This window comes from Oryctolagus cuniculus, chromosome 10, assembly GCF_051225735.1.
Source record: "Oryctolagus cuniculus isolate XC-2025 breed Fujian yellow rabbit chromosome 10, ASM5122573v1, whole genome shotgun sequence".
NCBI classification, from domain to species: domain Eukaryota; kingdom Metazoa; phylum Chordata; class Mammalia; order Lagomorpha; family Leporidae; genus Oryctolagus; species Oryctolagus cuniculus.
Genome location: NC_142876.1, coordinates 31247331 through 31262345, shown reverse-complemented (window position 1 = coordinate 31262345; position 15015 = coordinate 31247331). Strand labels below are relative to the sequence as shown.

The 15015-nt window shown below is 52.6% G+C and overlaps 1 protein-coding gene across 1 annotated transcript in view; it reads left to right on the top strand.

The window, feature by feature from the left end:
- Window positions 1-12825, top strand: part of ARK2C (arkadia (RNF111) C-terminal like ring finger ubiquitin ligase 2C) — a 110931-nt gene extending 98106 nt beyond the window's left edge. The window contains exons 4-8 of the mRNA XM_002713515.6: window positions 1185-1314; window positions 2960-3064; window positions 3332-3427; window positions 6281-6387; window positions 6818-12825. Of these exons, the coding sequence (XP_002713561.1) occupies window positions 1185-1314; window positions 2960-3064; window positions 3332-3427; window positions 6281-6387; window positions 6818-6935 (556 nt within the window). The 3' untranslated portion in view covers window positions 6936-12825. The remainder of the gene's footprint in view (window positions 1-1184; window positions 1315-2959; window positions 3065-3331; window positions 3428-6280; window positions 6388-6817) is intronic.
- The last annotated feature ends 2190 nt before the right edge of the window (window positions 12826-15015 follow it).

The window sequence follows — 15015 nt, the reverse complement described above, 5'->3', positions numbered from 1 at the left end:
TTTACTAGTTTTGGAAATGAAGTGTGGTTTCCCCGCATTCTTCTGAAAGGATCACTTTCCCCAGCATCATTTCACGCCCGTGCATTTGCGCCTGTTTTTGCATTCCAGCGATGGAACGCTGACTATTGACGGCACGCTGTCCTAACCGCCTGCTGGGAGCCCCTCCACGGTGGTTCCTCTCCACGGTGGTTCCTCCATTACTGGTTCATTCCCCGAATGGCTGCAATGGCTGGGGCTGGGCCAGGCTGAAGCCAGGAGCCGGGGACCCCATCTGGGTCTCCCACATGAGTTGCAGGGGCCCAGACACTTGGTTCATCCTCCGCTGCTTTCCCAGGCGCGTTAGCAGGGAGCTGGATCAGAAGTGGTGTCGCTCCCCCTCTTCGTGGAGGAACGACACAGGACCCTGCGTTGTTCTTTCGTCTGCTCGGCCCTCCCCGGGTTTGCTGCTGGTTCTTCCCGGGTTGGCTACCGTCCCTTCCATCTCCGTGGAAGGGCGGTTCCCCCTGCCACTTTCCCCACTTCCGCGGGGGAGCGGCACACCGCCGGCTGGTTCTCTCGGAGGCTGCTCAGATGTTCCTCAGGTGTTCCTTCAGATAGATGTTCCTGGTGCATGTTGTCTCTCTCCTCCTTTATAGTCCTCTTCCACCAATCCCAACTCTGCTACCCACACGCCGAGTACGCTGCTCTCCTCCAATCAGGAGCAGGATCAGCTCCTGCAGGTCATCACTCAAATTGGCGAGAGGCAGCTGCGTAGAAGTTGTTACTCCCTTCTCAGCGCCATATTGTGGGAGAGCAGATGCATAGAATAAGTCTTAATTCCAGTAACAGTCTAGTCCGAGTTGCTCCCCACAAAGTGGCATGGCCAGGACCCAAGCCAGAGCTCCAATACAGGATGCCGACGTTGCAGGCGGCAACCACAATGCGCCACGGCACTGCACCTGCTCCAGCGTAGTTTTGATAGCTCAGTTTGATAGGATGTTTCGATCTCACCTTGCATACTTTCTCCCCGGATGTGAAATGAGCCATTTGCTCCTCTACGATATAACCCATGAATGTTGAAGTGGAAGTTTTCCAGTGCTTTTAGAAGTGGGGTTGGGAGGGGTGCGGGTGGGCCAGGCTGGGTCTTCCAGCCTGTCAGGCCATAGCAACCCATCCCCGTGGTTCACCATGGCTTGTCCCTGCAGGGATCTCAGTGTGGACGCCGGCTTGAGTCCTGCTCAGTTCCAGGTGCGGCCCATCCCTCAGCACTATCAGCATTACCTGGCAACTCCTCGAATGCACCACTTCCCCAGAAACTCCTCCTCCACGCAGATGGTGAGTGACAGGGCTCTGCCAGGAAGCCCACTCCCCTGCTGCCCACCACCCCAGGTGGGCTGAGGCCTGCGGCTTCCCTCTGCCCTGGGACCCCCGGCTGTCTTGTATCCCAGATCCCCTGTGTCCTGGCTCCTGGGCAGACCACCCAGCTCCCCTCCCCTCAGCAAGTGCAAGGGAAGGGTGTTGGGCTGGAACGTGCAGTGTGGCCAGCGTGGTCTCGGTGCGGGAGAGGCTCGGGGCTGCGTCGGGGAGGGCGGTTCTTGTACCTCCGATGACCTCCTTCTTGGAGTGAGCACCTCCCCAGGACCAGGTTGGGTGTGGGGGCCTTTGGGCTCCTGCATTGCCGGCCACATGGAATGAAGAAGGTCCATTAAAGCAGCAAAAGCCCGATTGGAAATCTTATTTCCAGACACTGTGCTTTGCTGCTCTAGAGCATCGGTCCACCCTCCCTAACGTTGTCCCTGTTGTTTAACCACTGGCCCCCCACACCGTCTCCTTGTTTGTATAATAAGGGGCTTAGGGTTCCATGGTTGGTGTGTGACGCACCACCTGCTACGAATTAAAGAAGCAGACATTTGTTGAGTGTGTACCACACACGGGCACTGATCTAAATGCTTCACATAGATGAGGTCATTTCATTCTTTCAGTAACTTTACAGGAAAGGGTATTATCCCCATTATACAGATTAGCAAACTGAGGCATAGAGAAATTAAGTAACTGGGCCTGGGACATGTGGTAGCTTCAGGGGCTAGGATGGAAACCTTGGCCCCTCTGAAAGCCAGGATCAGGAGAGGTGCCGGAGGCAGGCCCACACAAGCACAGGCCAGAGTTTGTTTCAGATACTGATACTGTGCTCAGTGTGGACGTTTTTGGCATTCATTTTGACTTTTAAAGAATACTGCTTTATAATATGACTTATTTCAATTATTCAGTGCCCCCTTAAATTCACCCTGGCCCTGGCCCAAGTCCTTAATGGCCTTGTTGCTCAGTGGGGCAGTGCAGCGTAGGGGTTAAAGAGATAGATTCTGAGCCCAGCTGCCTGCTTCTGTCTCTAGGTCACATAACTCAGCCAATTCCCTAATCTGTCTGTGCCTCACTTACTCCATCAGCCAAATGGGATAGAAATTGCACCTGCATTTTAGATCAAGCAAGATAATTCAGTCAGTCATGTGATGGGCTTAGAACAGGGGCTGCCATGAAGTAAGTGTCCAATTTTACCTCATTAAAAAAATTTTATCTATTTGAAAGAGAGAGAGAGAGAGAGAGAGAGAGAGAGAGAGAGAAGCCTCCTGTCTACTGGTTCACTCTCCAAATGCCTGCAATGGCCAGAACTAGGATGGGTACAAGCTGGGAGCCAGACAGAGCAGGATGCTGGGGTCGGCAGTTGGAGTCGGATACAGAACCGACACACTCCAATGGGGGACGTGGGCGTCCTGACTAGCATCTTACACACTGAGCTAAATGCCTGCCCCCCAGGCTTGGCTCTAGATAAGGAGCAGGGGACACGAGAGCAGGAAAGACGCCCCTCTGCCTGCAGCATCTCAGGGCGTGCTGGCTGCTGGTTGTGGGAGGAGGAGTAGCATGCGTGGCTCACCCAGCAGCCTGGAATCCTTGCCCTATCCAAAGCACTTTCTCCCTCCAACAGGTCGTCCATGAAATTCGAAACTACCCTTACCCTCAGCTTCACTTCCTTGCTCTCCAGGGACTAAATCCCAGCAGACACACCTCTGCCGTGCGGGAGAGCTACGAGGTATGTTGCTTTGTCGGGCACCACCTTGTAGATGGAGATGACGTGATGGTTCATCATCCTGTCTCCCCTCCTCCTGCTGGTGGGTAGGACATGGGTGGCAGAAGCCCCAGGGGTAAATGTAGGAAATCAGAAGAGGGCATGTGTAGAGATACTGCAGCCTTCCAGCCTCAGAGAAATTCTTCCTGCTGGCATCTTCCAGGGCCCCTCGTCTTTATTGTGTGTTTGTGCATTTGCTCAGTACACACGTCCGTATTTTGCTGTTTGCAGGAGCTACTTCAGCTCGAGGACAGGTTGGGAAACGTGACTCGGGGAGCTGTACAGAACACCATTGAGAGGTTCACCTTCCCCCACAAGTACAAGAAGGTGGGTTTGCCAGAAGCCTAGTCCTACAGTCAGAGGGAGAGGGCTGTGGGTCCGTTTGTCTGTTTGGCCTGGCCTGGCTGTCTGCAGAGGGGCACAGTCCACCGTCCAGAAGCTGTGACACCCTTCCAGGGTCTTCTTACCTGCCTGCGTCAGGTATGGTCAAGAGAGAAGAAGAGGTGCCTCTCATCAGTAAAGGAGAAGGGCTGCGTGTGTGAGTGCACACTGTGTGTGTTAGTGAGCATATGTGTATGTGTGCACGTGTAGGTGTGCAGGCAGGTAAATGTTTCTATCTGAGTGAGGTCAGCAAGAGGGAGTCCTGCACAGAAGGCTGGAATTGCCTTAGAAAAGAATTCCAAGTCCAAGCAGGAGTTTGCATGTACCTGACTGTGCATCAGGATTATCTGGGGAGCTTTTAAAGCCACAGAGCCACACAGGCTTTATCCTAAGCTTGCAGAGGTAGGCTCTCCAGAGTTACTGCCTAGGAATCTGAGATTTTAAAAACATTTTTAAATGAGAATAAATGAAAAACTTTTCAAGCAACCAAGATATCCTTCAATAGGTAAAAGATGAAACGTGGTAAATCTGTAAAATGGAATATGATTCCATGATAAAAAGTAATAAGCTATCAGGCCATGAAAAGACATGGAGGAATCTTCAGTGTGCATTACTAAGTGAAAATTAAAATGATATAAGAATAAAAATACAGAAAACTATATATACTCAGAATAGAAATATATGAAAAGAATAACTGGGAAAAGATTTGAAAATAGCATGTAAAATTAAAACCAAAAACATCAAAGTGTTTTTTAAATTTATTTATTTGTATGAAAGAGTTACACACAGAGGGAAGGAGAGGCAGAGAGAGGGGGAGAGAGAGAGAGAGGGAGAGGGAAAGAGGGAGAGAGAGAGAGAGAGAGAGAGAGAGAGAGAGAGAGAGAGTCAGAGTCTTCCATCCACTGCTTCATTCCCCAACTGGCTGCAATGGTTGGAGCTGTGCGATCTGAAGTCAGGAGCTAAGAGCTTCTTCTGGGTCTCCCACACAGGAACAGGGCCCCAAGGACTTGGGCCATCCTCCACTGCTTTCCCAGGCCACAGCAGAGAGCTGGATTGGTAGTGGAGCAGCCAGGACTCAAACCAGCACACATGTGGGATACCGGCACTGCAGGCGGCAGCTTTACCCACTACGCCACAGCGCTGGCCCCACATCAAAGTTAAAAAGGAAAATTAACAAAGTGAGAAAGTAATGGCAAGAAGAATAATATATTAAATAACATGCTAAAAGAATTTAAAGTTAAAAAAGTTGCATAAATATTGAAAAGAGAGGAAAAGATCTAAAAGATTAAAAATACAAAATAGAAGCTAGGATAAGGCTTGGAAAGGGAAAACAGTTTAAAGAAATAACAATTGCACATAGGCAAACCAGGAAGTGTTAAGCTGAAACTACTAAGTAAGAGGCAATCAGGAATACTGATGAGGAAAATCAAGAGGAAGCAGGCAAGTGGCTGAGTCTTGATGGTGTCTTGCATTAGACTTCCTCTTTTTTTTTTTTTTTCTTTAGCATGGCCAACTAGGAGAAGACCATTCCTCCAATAAGCATAGCTAAACTCTTTAGCAGGCAAATCATCATCATAGTTGAAATCCCTAAAATGACGTGGGGCTATAGAAGTGATTCTGACTTCCTGAATTCTGGACAAGGGAAACTTACTGCAGAAGTGTGGCGTGGTTTGCAGTGCAGTGCATAGGGCTCGGTGAGGCTGAGAGCAGAAGGAAGCGTTGGTCTTGTCCTTTCCAGCAAGGTTGTCGTACTCCCCAAATTACATCAGGCCCAGGGACTCCAAGCTAGGACCAGAGTAGGCAGACTTGGCGTCTGAGCCTGGCACCAAGGGCATCTCTGGGTGGAACTCCTTTTGTGGCTCTTTGCATTTCTTTCTTTGCAAACTGGCCTTTAAGTCCACTTGCCCGGAGAGGGGCTAGCACAGGCAGTTCGATTCCCATGCTTATCGTCAGACTATTTGACTGCACAGTACGGAGACGCGAACTTCTGATGGGCTGATCTCACGCACTGCTTAGATTCCTTCTCCAGGATATGTACTAAGCAGCAGTGAGGTGCCTGCCACTTGGCCAAGTGTGGGGCGGTGTGTCAAGAAGGGAAGCCATTGCCCACACCATTCGAGAACTTGAAACTTTCTACAGGGGCATGAACTATTCTCAGACAATTATCCTAGAATTAGAAACAGGAATATTAAAATCAACAAGTACACACAGAGTGCCTGCATGGTATCGAACCTCATGTTGGAGCTGGGGCCTACCTTGAAGGAACTTTCCGGAAACGCAGAGGCATCCAGTCATATATAATAATTCCTAGCAGTATGGTGCAAGGGACAGGCGTGGAGACCAAGTTTGCCTTCATCGAGTGCTTAGTGGCTAAATGAGTGGGCGTTAGTTGAGTGAGTGAATGATTGAATGAAGCCTGCTGGACCCGAGAGAGGAGGGAGAAGCCATGAGGCAGGAGTCTCCCAGCCTGGGAAGTGTGCCAGGTGCAGCGGACAGCACGAGGGGCACAGGGAGCTGTCCATGCACGAGGCCCAGCTTTGCAAAGGATCGGTTCCTTAGGAGCTCAGTTCTTTCCCAAACTCTGTGCCCCTGGAAAGTGCCTGGTGCACAAAGATAAAGTCCACGTGGCCTCTTCCTCCCGTGGCTCCAACTGTCTTGGGGTCTCCTACTGGAGCGGCAAGGGGCAGGGGTTGGGAAGGAGAACTTAGAAAGAGAACGCCTTCCAGGGAAAGACAAGAGCCCCGGCCGCCAGGTGGGTGTGCTCCGGCTAACCGAGCCTCCTCTCCCTGCCTCCCGTAGCGAAGACCCCAGGACGGCAAGGGCAAGAAGGACGAGGGGGAGGAGTCGGACACCGATGAGAAATGCACAATTTGTCTGTCTATGCTGGAGGATGGAGAAGATGTGCGGTAGGAGAAGCCCTTTTGACCGACTCTCTCCCTTCTCCCGGGGGTACTGGAGACCGACCACTGTGCTGGGTGCCCGGGGCTAGGGGTGCAGGTTTGCATGGGTCTGTGAGTGCTGCTCTGAGAAGCCGCCTGGTGCCAGTGCTCGCTGTGTGGGCTTGAGGCCGAGTGTAGGAGGGCAGGATGGTGTTTGGCTCGGATGGGTCTAAGACAAAGCCGTGGCTTTGTTCCAGGCTGATCCGAAAGAGCTTCGTGGAGGAGGAGGATCCTGAGGCTCTGTGACTTGTCACCATTCCTCCCTCCAGAGCAGGCCTTCCGGGTCTCTCTTTGGCAGGTGGTCCTGGGTTGCGTGTCTCCCGGTCCCCTCGGGGTCCCCGACTCCTGGCGCAGCCCTGCTGCACCGCTGGCGCCTGACTCGGGCTCTCTCTTCCAGACGTCTGCCCTGCATGCATCTCTTCCATCAGCTGTGCGTGGACCAGTGGCTCGCCATGAGCAAGAAATGCCCCATCTGCCGAGTGGACATTGAGACACAACTGGGAGCCGACAGCTGAGGGAGGAATTAGCCAGTGGACACCCTGTTTCCTTCACCAGGCCCCCCCACGGCCATAGCCCTTGCAGCCAAACTTTGCCTTCTGAGCCATTTGACGTAGAGGAAAAACCTGCAAGCACATTTTGTGGACCGAGGAGTTGGTGGTATCCGTGTTTGAGGGAAAGCAGGGGGTGGGGAGGACTCCCCTTCCTCCCCCCTCCCCTCCCCCCGCCATCCAGAAGGGCACCGGCCTCCATCCTCCTAGCTGCGTGGGAGGGAGGGAGCTGGCCGTGCCCAGAGCCGGGGTGGGAAGGGGGCACCCAGGCTGCTGGGAACCTAGCTGTGAGCCCGGAGGTCCTAGCTGACAGAGCGGCCCCTCGATCCCCTCCTCCGTGGGACTGTGTATATACCTCTGGACCACGTAGAAATCACGTAGGGGTCTCTAGCTATTTCTGTGGGTGACAGCCGGAGCATGTTAGCTTAAGAAATGTCGTGTGTGGTGCTCTCGTCATCTTGTGGTGGACAATGTCGCTATTCCGAATCCGCACCAAATATTTCTCATGGAGTTTCTTGTTTTGGTGCCTGACTGAACCAACCAACGACAGCCCCAATCTTCCTGTCTTTATGAGAGGAGAGGAAAAAGCAATCCAAGGTGAAAAAAAAAAAAAAAGCCAAATCCTGTTTACCGTGAAAAGGGATTTTTTTTTTCACCCAGGTTGGGAGGTAGGGGGAGAGGGGAGGGTCTCATTTTGTTGTTATTTTTGTTTTTTTTTTTCCTTGGCTTGTGTTTTTCTCATGTTTACAGTGCACGGAAGGGAATGGGGTGGACTGCCTGGAAGAGGAGCGGGCGGGGGCTTAGGGAGCCTCAGAGGGGTTCAGCGAGGGGAGGAGGTAGAGCCGGAGCAGGTGAGGGGCTCACGGTGACTGCGGGGGCTGCCCGTCCCAGGGCTCATCTTTCCGGGCCCGGCTGCCCCCTTGTTCTGCACGGAACCTGGGAGTGCACAGCTCCCAGCTGTAGCAGCACCTCCGCTTCTGCAGCCAGAGCCCATGCTCACGCCGACTCCTTCCTTTAGCCGGGCTCTTGCCCTGTCACAAAGAGGCAATGTAGCCACTGCCTCCCTATGCAAAAAACTAGCCAGAGACACAGCGAGATGGCATAGGTGATGGACAACTGGTCTTGGCCAAAGTGCACTTGGCTAGCGCTCAGGGCCGAGGTCAAGCGCCATGGACCTTGAGGGGGAACCGGAGCTACCCCCGAGATGTCCTGATCCCGTCCCTCGGAGATGACCATGCTGGCTGAGTCGGGGAGCCCCGTGTCCCTGGCCTCTTGTTCCTTCTCCGATTCTTCAATAACCTTGGGCCAGTTCCTTTCTTCCTCTGTGCCTCAGCTTCCTTCTCCTTCGAGTGGGGAGAAACACCAGTGCACCCCCCTTTTCTGCTCCCGCTACCTCACCTAGGCCTTGTGAGGATTCCTGCTCTCTGCCCAGCACACCTGTGCTTAGTCCTGGGAACCCCCCAGAGTATAGGAACGGGCGAAGTTCCCAGGGACAATATACAGTGTGTCTCAGCACCGCCACCTCCGCAACGATTTTTCTGAACCCCAAAGAGAGCAGAGAGATGGGATGATGGAAGACTGGGGAGGGAAAACCCACCAGATTCCCACTCAAACACCACTTTCTTCATCCACACGTGGAGAACACCAGGCCAGAGGGAATTCTGGGATCTTCCTGTGCCCATCACCCGCCTCCTCCTCTCCCCTGGCTTGCACTGCCTTCAAGGTCTTCCGCTGCCCTCAACCCCTAGCCCAGTCTCAAAGCCCTTCTATCGGTAAGACTGGGGATACTTAGCACGTATAGGAAGACATTCTTGTGCTAAAGGAAGTTTCAGTTGTATCACTGCTACCAGGATCCAAGGGTACCAAATGACAGGGAGCTCATTTAGGGTTGAGACAGAGCCTTGTCACACGGCTGGCGCAGCACACATCTGCAGGCACAGGTGGTGGGCTCTCGACAGGAGGCTACGCTGAACAGCATTCAGAGGGACGTCTCTCCAGCACCAGTATCCTGGTGTTTCATAAAATCTTTATTGAGTGCCTGCCGGGGCAGGTGCTGGGAAAGACAGCTCGAGGAAGACAATGTCCCTGCCTCCAGGCATTTGCAGTCTAGCTGGGGAGACCTGCCGCATCCAGGGGTGCAAAAACGTGAACAATCTCAGAGTCAGGGCTGGGACCAGCAAGCATTACCTTGTCCGATTCAGTGACGGTAGCGTGTGAACGCTGTCCCCAGGGCTGCAGGCAGAGAGCAGAGGGCAGCTGAGCCAGGGTTTCGGGGGAAGCTAGTTGCTAACAGACACAGGAAGTTGGGAATTCTCCTTCATCCTCCCCAGTGGCTGGGTCAAGACCAGGACCTCAGAAGATGACACTGGCCTCAAGGAAGCTGGGATGGTGTGGGGAGGTCACACCACCTTAGCCCAGCCTGCTTGCTTCCGAGGCTGGTCTGAAACACTGCCCAGCAGAGGAAGGCAGGAAGGAGACAGGGATGGAACCAGAGCTGGTGTCCTAGGTTCTAGCCTTGGCTCTTTACTGACAGCGAGGGCAAGGCTAGGACCCGACCACTCCCCTTGTCTCTCTGGGCCTGTTTCCTCAGCCGTGACACAAGGAGGTTGGACTGGCTGCTTGCTAAACTTCCTTCCAACACCCACACTCTGGGTTCTCCTGACACCCACGCATCTTCTTTCAAGTCAGTAGAGCTGTGTGCCAACGAGGCTGTGCAAAAGGACTTTCTTGGGCACAGACACCTGTGCCAGAGGCCAAGGGCACCATGTGAGTGAGAAAGTGGGACCGGGTCTCCTCCTCCCTCCCAATTTTCTGCAGGCTCCCTGGGCACCCAGGCTAACATTAGGGACTGGGCGGGGGATAAGCAGATCCTGAGGCCCTCTCCCATGCCCTACTCTCTGGGGCCCTTGTACCCTGCAGGCAGGGACTGGAGGGGATGTGGGCTCAGAGTCTCCCCTGCCCCTTCCCTCGGCCATGCAGCCCTTTGGGTGGGAAGAGAGGAGCAAGCTCGGGCTCTGCTCCCTCAAGGCGCACCCCCCACCCCCATTGGTCTGGGAGCTCCAGGGCGTGGAGAAGAGGCAGGATCCGGCCTCAGCATCTCACATCCACCACTGCAGGAGGGGACACCACCCATACTCCTCCTTCTGCTCAACTCAAGGGACTCAGACCCCTTCTTGACTGGGACGCATGAGTGCCTTCTGGGGCGAGAGCGGCCCCAGGGTTCAAGTTGGGCCTCCTAACAGCAGCCATGGCTGCAGCGGGTCCACCGTGGACGCCAATCAATCAACCCAACGCGGTGAGCCTGGCTGGAGGCAGACAGAGCGTGGGCGGGGCCGCGGGCTCCCCCTCCTGGCCAGGACCCCCAGTGGCGCCCTGTCACCCCTGCCCAGGGTGGCATAACTCCAGCTCCTCTTCTGCAAATGTTCCCGGCCTCCGTGCAAGTATTCTTAACTCTACGCCTAATGAACAAGCACAGTTTTTTCAATGGTGAAAAAAAAAGCACCAGACTTTTTTTTTTTTTCCTGAAAAAAAATCCCCCAAGCCCCCGCCTGCTGGCGGGACAAACACTCCCCGCGTGGGGCTGTAGCAACGTCTGTCAGGTCCCCTCGTGTTTCATCTCCTGCGCGCGTAGAGCAAATGCTAGAGCGATTTCAGCTGATAGAAAAACAAAAATGAAAAAAAAAAACACAAAAAACAAAAAACATGGCACGTTGCTAGTTTACAGGGTTTTGTGAGTTTAAATGCCTTATATTTAACAATCATAATTTATGACTAACTTGTAGATATCGTGGGTTCTTATTTAATTATTTTTATAGTTGTTTTGCATTTTTAATTATAATTTATTTATTTAGAAAGGATACTAATTTTTTTTATTACTCCTATTACCTCATTTTGGCGTTGTTTCTGGGAGTGGAATGCTTTGCATGCAATGGTACGATGACAAACAACTATGAATACAAAAAAATTTAAATAAAATTCCACGAACTTTATTTCGTCCGAACTATCAGGGTGTGTGATTGCAAGCTGTCCTACTGTGGTGCTGGCCTCTTTGGATACATTCCATACGAAATGCAAACCTTTGATTCTGTACGCTGTGACCTAGTAAAAAACTCCAATATAGTGACTGTATTTAGCACATATATGAATATGATTTGCACTCGTCAGCAGACTGGGGTAATCCTTTCACTTGCTACCCTTGGCACTCCTCCCCCTTGTGAACCTGCTCCCCCCTCCCCTCGCCCTTCCACCACCTCTGCCCACCCAGCCTCTCTCCCCGGGATGCACTAGCGGTCATTACTTGCACCCAGCTTCCGCCCTTCTCTGGTTCTGGAACGAGAACCCAGCAGGAGGACCTGGAAAGCAGAGAGCCTGAGTTATTAGCATGAGCTCTGGACTGGGGAAGCTAAGTAGGTTCTATTGCTGACTTCCCTGTGACCTTGAACCAGGCGCTTGGCCTTCTTGGGCCCCAGTTTTCCAGGTGGGGAGGAGGAAGGTGGGCTGTGCTGAGCCAATCTCAGAGAGAAGAGAGGGAGAAAGAATGAGAGAAGCAGGCTGAGAATTTATCCAGCGGATGCGCTTAGCGCAGACATGAGGAAGGATTTTTGTCCCTTTAAATGCAGATTCCTGCAGGTGACAGGGAGGCCCTGGATATGAGATTCGGCCTTTCACAAGCTTGGGGTGGTCCCCAGACAACCGAGCTGAAGCCCGTGGGGACGGGGTAGGCAGAAGCCCCAGCTGTGGTGTCTGGGATTGGCCCCTGCCCCCTGAATCTCCTAGAACCTTTGTTGTTGGGTCTGCCGATGACAGGACACGGTGGTAGGAGCCTTGGTCTCTCCTGCCCACCATCGCCTTCCCCGCTGCCTCTGCTCTGTGGAGGACAGAGGGCTCCGGACTCACTGCCCCTGCGATGCAGGGATGCAGAAGCCTGCGAACGGGGGCATCAAAGTCTGGCACAGTAATGAGCCCCAGTGCCTTTGAGCCAGGAGGAGAGGGAGAAGCCGTGGACTGGGTGGTGACCCTGCAGCTGCCTCCCCGCCCTCTCCTTCCTTCTTCCCTTCCTTTCGACTTTCGAGCTCAGAACTCTCATCCTCTCCTTTTTTTTTTTTTTTTTTTTTTTTTTTGCTTTTCGACATCCCTGCCTTTGCCTGCTGGGGAAACCCACCCCCATGGGAGGCTCTTTGGGAATGGTGCTGATGTGAGGAAGAGGAGACCTAGGCTCCCCATGCTGCTCCATTGGGCTCGCATGGCTGGCGGGGCCAGAGGTCTGCTCCAGCCTGGCCATCGCGGCCCTGCCGTGGGCTTCCTGCCTACTGCCTACCCAGCTGCCCCTGCTGCCTCCACACTGGAGCCTTGCTTTCCCTGCAGACAGCCCGTCCCACTGCCCAATGGCAAGGCTCCTGGATGGGCATGCCTTACGCTGCTCTGAGCGGGAAGGGGCCCTGTGCCCTCGCTGGCCCGTGCCCCTCCTGTCCCCAAGCCTTCCTCCCCCACCTGCCCCTGTATCCCAGCCCCACGGCAGGCCTGGGGTATGGCTCATTTCTCAGCTATGGAGTCAGCTGCACCAGGCCGCTGAGGGGTCATTGGGTTGCCCCTGGCAAGTGAAAGGATTATCCTCAGTGTTGATTGTCCTTTTTTGTAATCCTCCTGCTGTTCTGTTCTGTTGTGCTGTGCAACATTTTGCTACATAGACTATTTTATAGCAGAAAGCTAGAAGAATATTTATTATGAATATTAAAGCAATAGTGCATCAATGAAAAGGCGGAGACATTAGGAATTGTGTAAATGCTTAGATTCACTTTTGGTGGATTTTTTGTACTTTATTTATAACTAATAAAAATGAACTGCATTGCTAACTACACCTCACGTGCACAAGGTGTTTGTTTCTACACAGACCCAGCGTCCTGGCCCCATCTGATCCCTTTTTTGCCATTTTCCCTCCTCCTTCTCCTCTGCCTCCTCTGCTCCCTCTCTTCCTTCTCCTTCTTGTCACTTTTTCTAAATTTATTTATTTATTTGGAAGTCAGTTACACATAGAGAGGCAGAGAGAGAGAGAGAGAGAGAGAGAGAGAGGTCTTCCATCCACTGGTTCACTCCCCAGTTGGCCGCAACAGCTGGAGCTGCGCCGATCCGAAGCTAGGAGCTTCTTCCAGGTCTCCCACGTGGGTACAGGGGCCAAGGACTTGGGCCATCTTCTACTGCTTTGCCAGTCCATAGCAGAGAGCTGGATTGGAAGTGGAACAGCCAGGTCTCAAACTGGCGCCATATGGGATGCTAGCACTGCAGGCAGTGGCTTTACCAGCTATGCCACAGTGCCAGCCCCTGTTGCTTTTCTATTTCTCCTTTCTTTCTAAGAGTCCATTCTGTGGCTAAAGATCAACCACCTAACTGATCTGTTTCCTAAACTTCACTTCTGGATCTTCAAGCCTAACACCTCAGTCTGCTTTCTGTTACTATCACAAAATACCAGAGGCCGGGCGTTTTATACAGAAGAGAGGTTTCCTTAAGACCTTACAGTGCTGGAGGCTGAAAGCCCAAGATGAGCCAGCCCCATCAATCTGGCCTCTAATGAGAGCCTCATGATAGGAGTTTTGGGGAGCAAAAATCACACTGCAGGACAGGAAGCCCAAGAGAGACTGGGGTACAATGCTCCCAATTGACGGGGTCGGGGAGGGGCTCCCAGCAGGAGGCCACTCTGTCTCCGTGGTGACCAAGCTCCCATCCTGTGAGGCCTTGAACACACTCAAAACACATCCAGACCATAGCAGGAGCGGTCCCAGTTTTTGGTCAACTTCCAACTGGAAAGTCCTGTGTATTCATTCTGGGAGGCTCCTTGGTTCCTCTGTAGAAGAGAATGAACTTGATTTTCAGTGATGATTGTGGATTTCTGTTTCCTTCTAGGAGCCTACGCTTACCTACTCCATATTGTCCAAGGGCTGATGGGCTCAGTGAACTGAAAAAAAAAAAATGGCTTTCTTTCTTTCGATAAATGCAACAGAACCCACACAGAAGGACTTCAAAAAAGTAATAGACTTAACTTGTTTAGAGCAGTTTTAGGTTTGCAGAAAAATGATGGTTAAGCACGGCTGCTCCTTGACTTAGGACGGGGCTGTGTTGTGTTGAAACCTTGGTGAGCAGAAAATATTGTTGAAGTCAAAGGTGCGTTTAACACCCGTCACCTGCCAGGCACCCTCGCTCAGCACCACCACAGCTGGCGGCTTCCCCTCGGGACGGCGGGGCTGACTGCGGGCTGGGCTCACTGTCGCCCCCTAGGAGCATGAGAGAGGAGCCTACAGCGTGCTGGCAGCCTGGGAAAAAACCAGATCTACTCCAAAGCAGGGTTTCTACACAACACAAATCGCCTACACAACACAAATCGCCTTTGCACCATTGAAAGGTCAAAAGGTTGTAAGTTAAGCCTCTAAGTCCAAGAGCATCGGAAGGAGAACTTCCCTGTTGTTAGCATCTTGCCTTCCTGTGAGGCGTTGGTCGCAGTTGATGAGCCAAGGTTGATACGTTCTTATTAACTCGTTTATTTTAGGTCATCGAACATCTAAATCCCTAGCCCTGTCCCAAGAAGATGAACTGAAATTCAGTCTGTCGCCTTCAGCATGTTTCTAGGCTCCTTTTCATCCAGGAACGACTCCTTGGTCCCTGGTCCACACCAGCTTGCCGTGTGAGCACAGACAAAGTGTGTCCTTCCTTCAGCTTGCCATGGACTTGGGCACAGCTGTTGTCCCTTTACTGAGTTTACACTTAATAATGGAGGAAAGCCCTGGGCGACTTTTGGCTACTTAGTGGGACAGCAGAGTTAAGAGGCGGGGCCTTTGGGGAGTGGCTAGGACTGGATTCAATCCTGGGAGCTTTCTAAGCACAAGGAGAGAAACACACTGACACAAGCACTTGCTGTCTATCTCTTTTGTTTGAAAGATTTATTTATTTGAAAGGCAGAATTAGGGGGAGAGAGACAGAGAGAGAGACTGCTCTTCCACCCTCTGGTTCACTCCCCAGATGGCTTCAATGACCAGAGCTGGGCCAGGCTGAAGCCAGG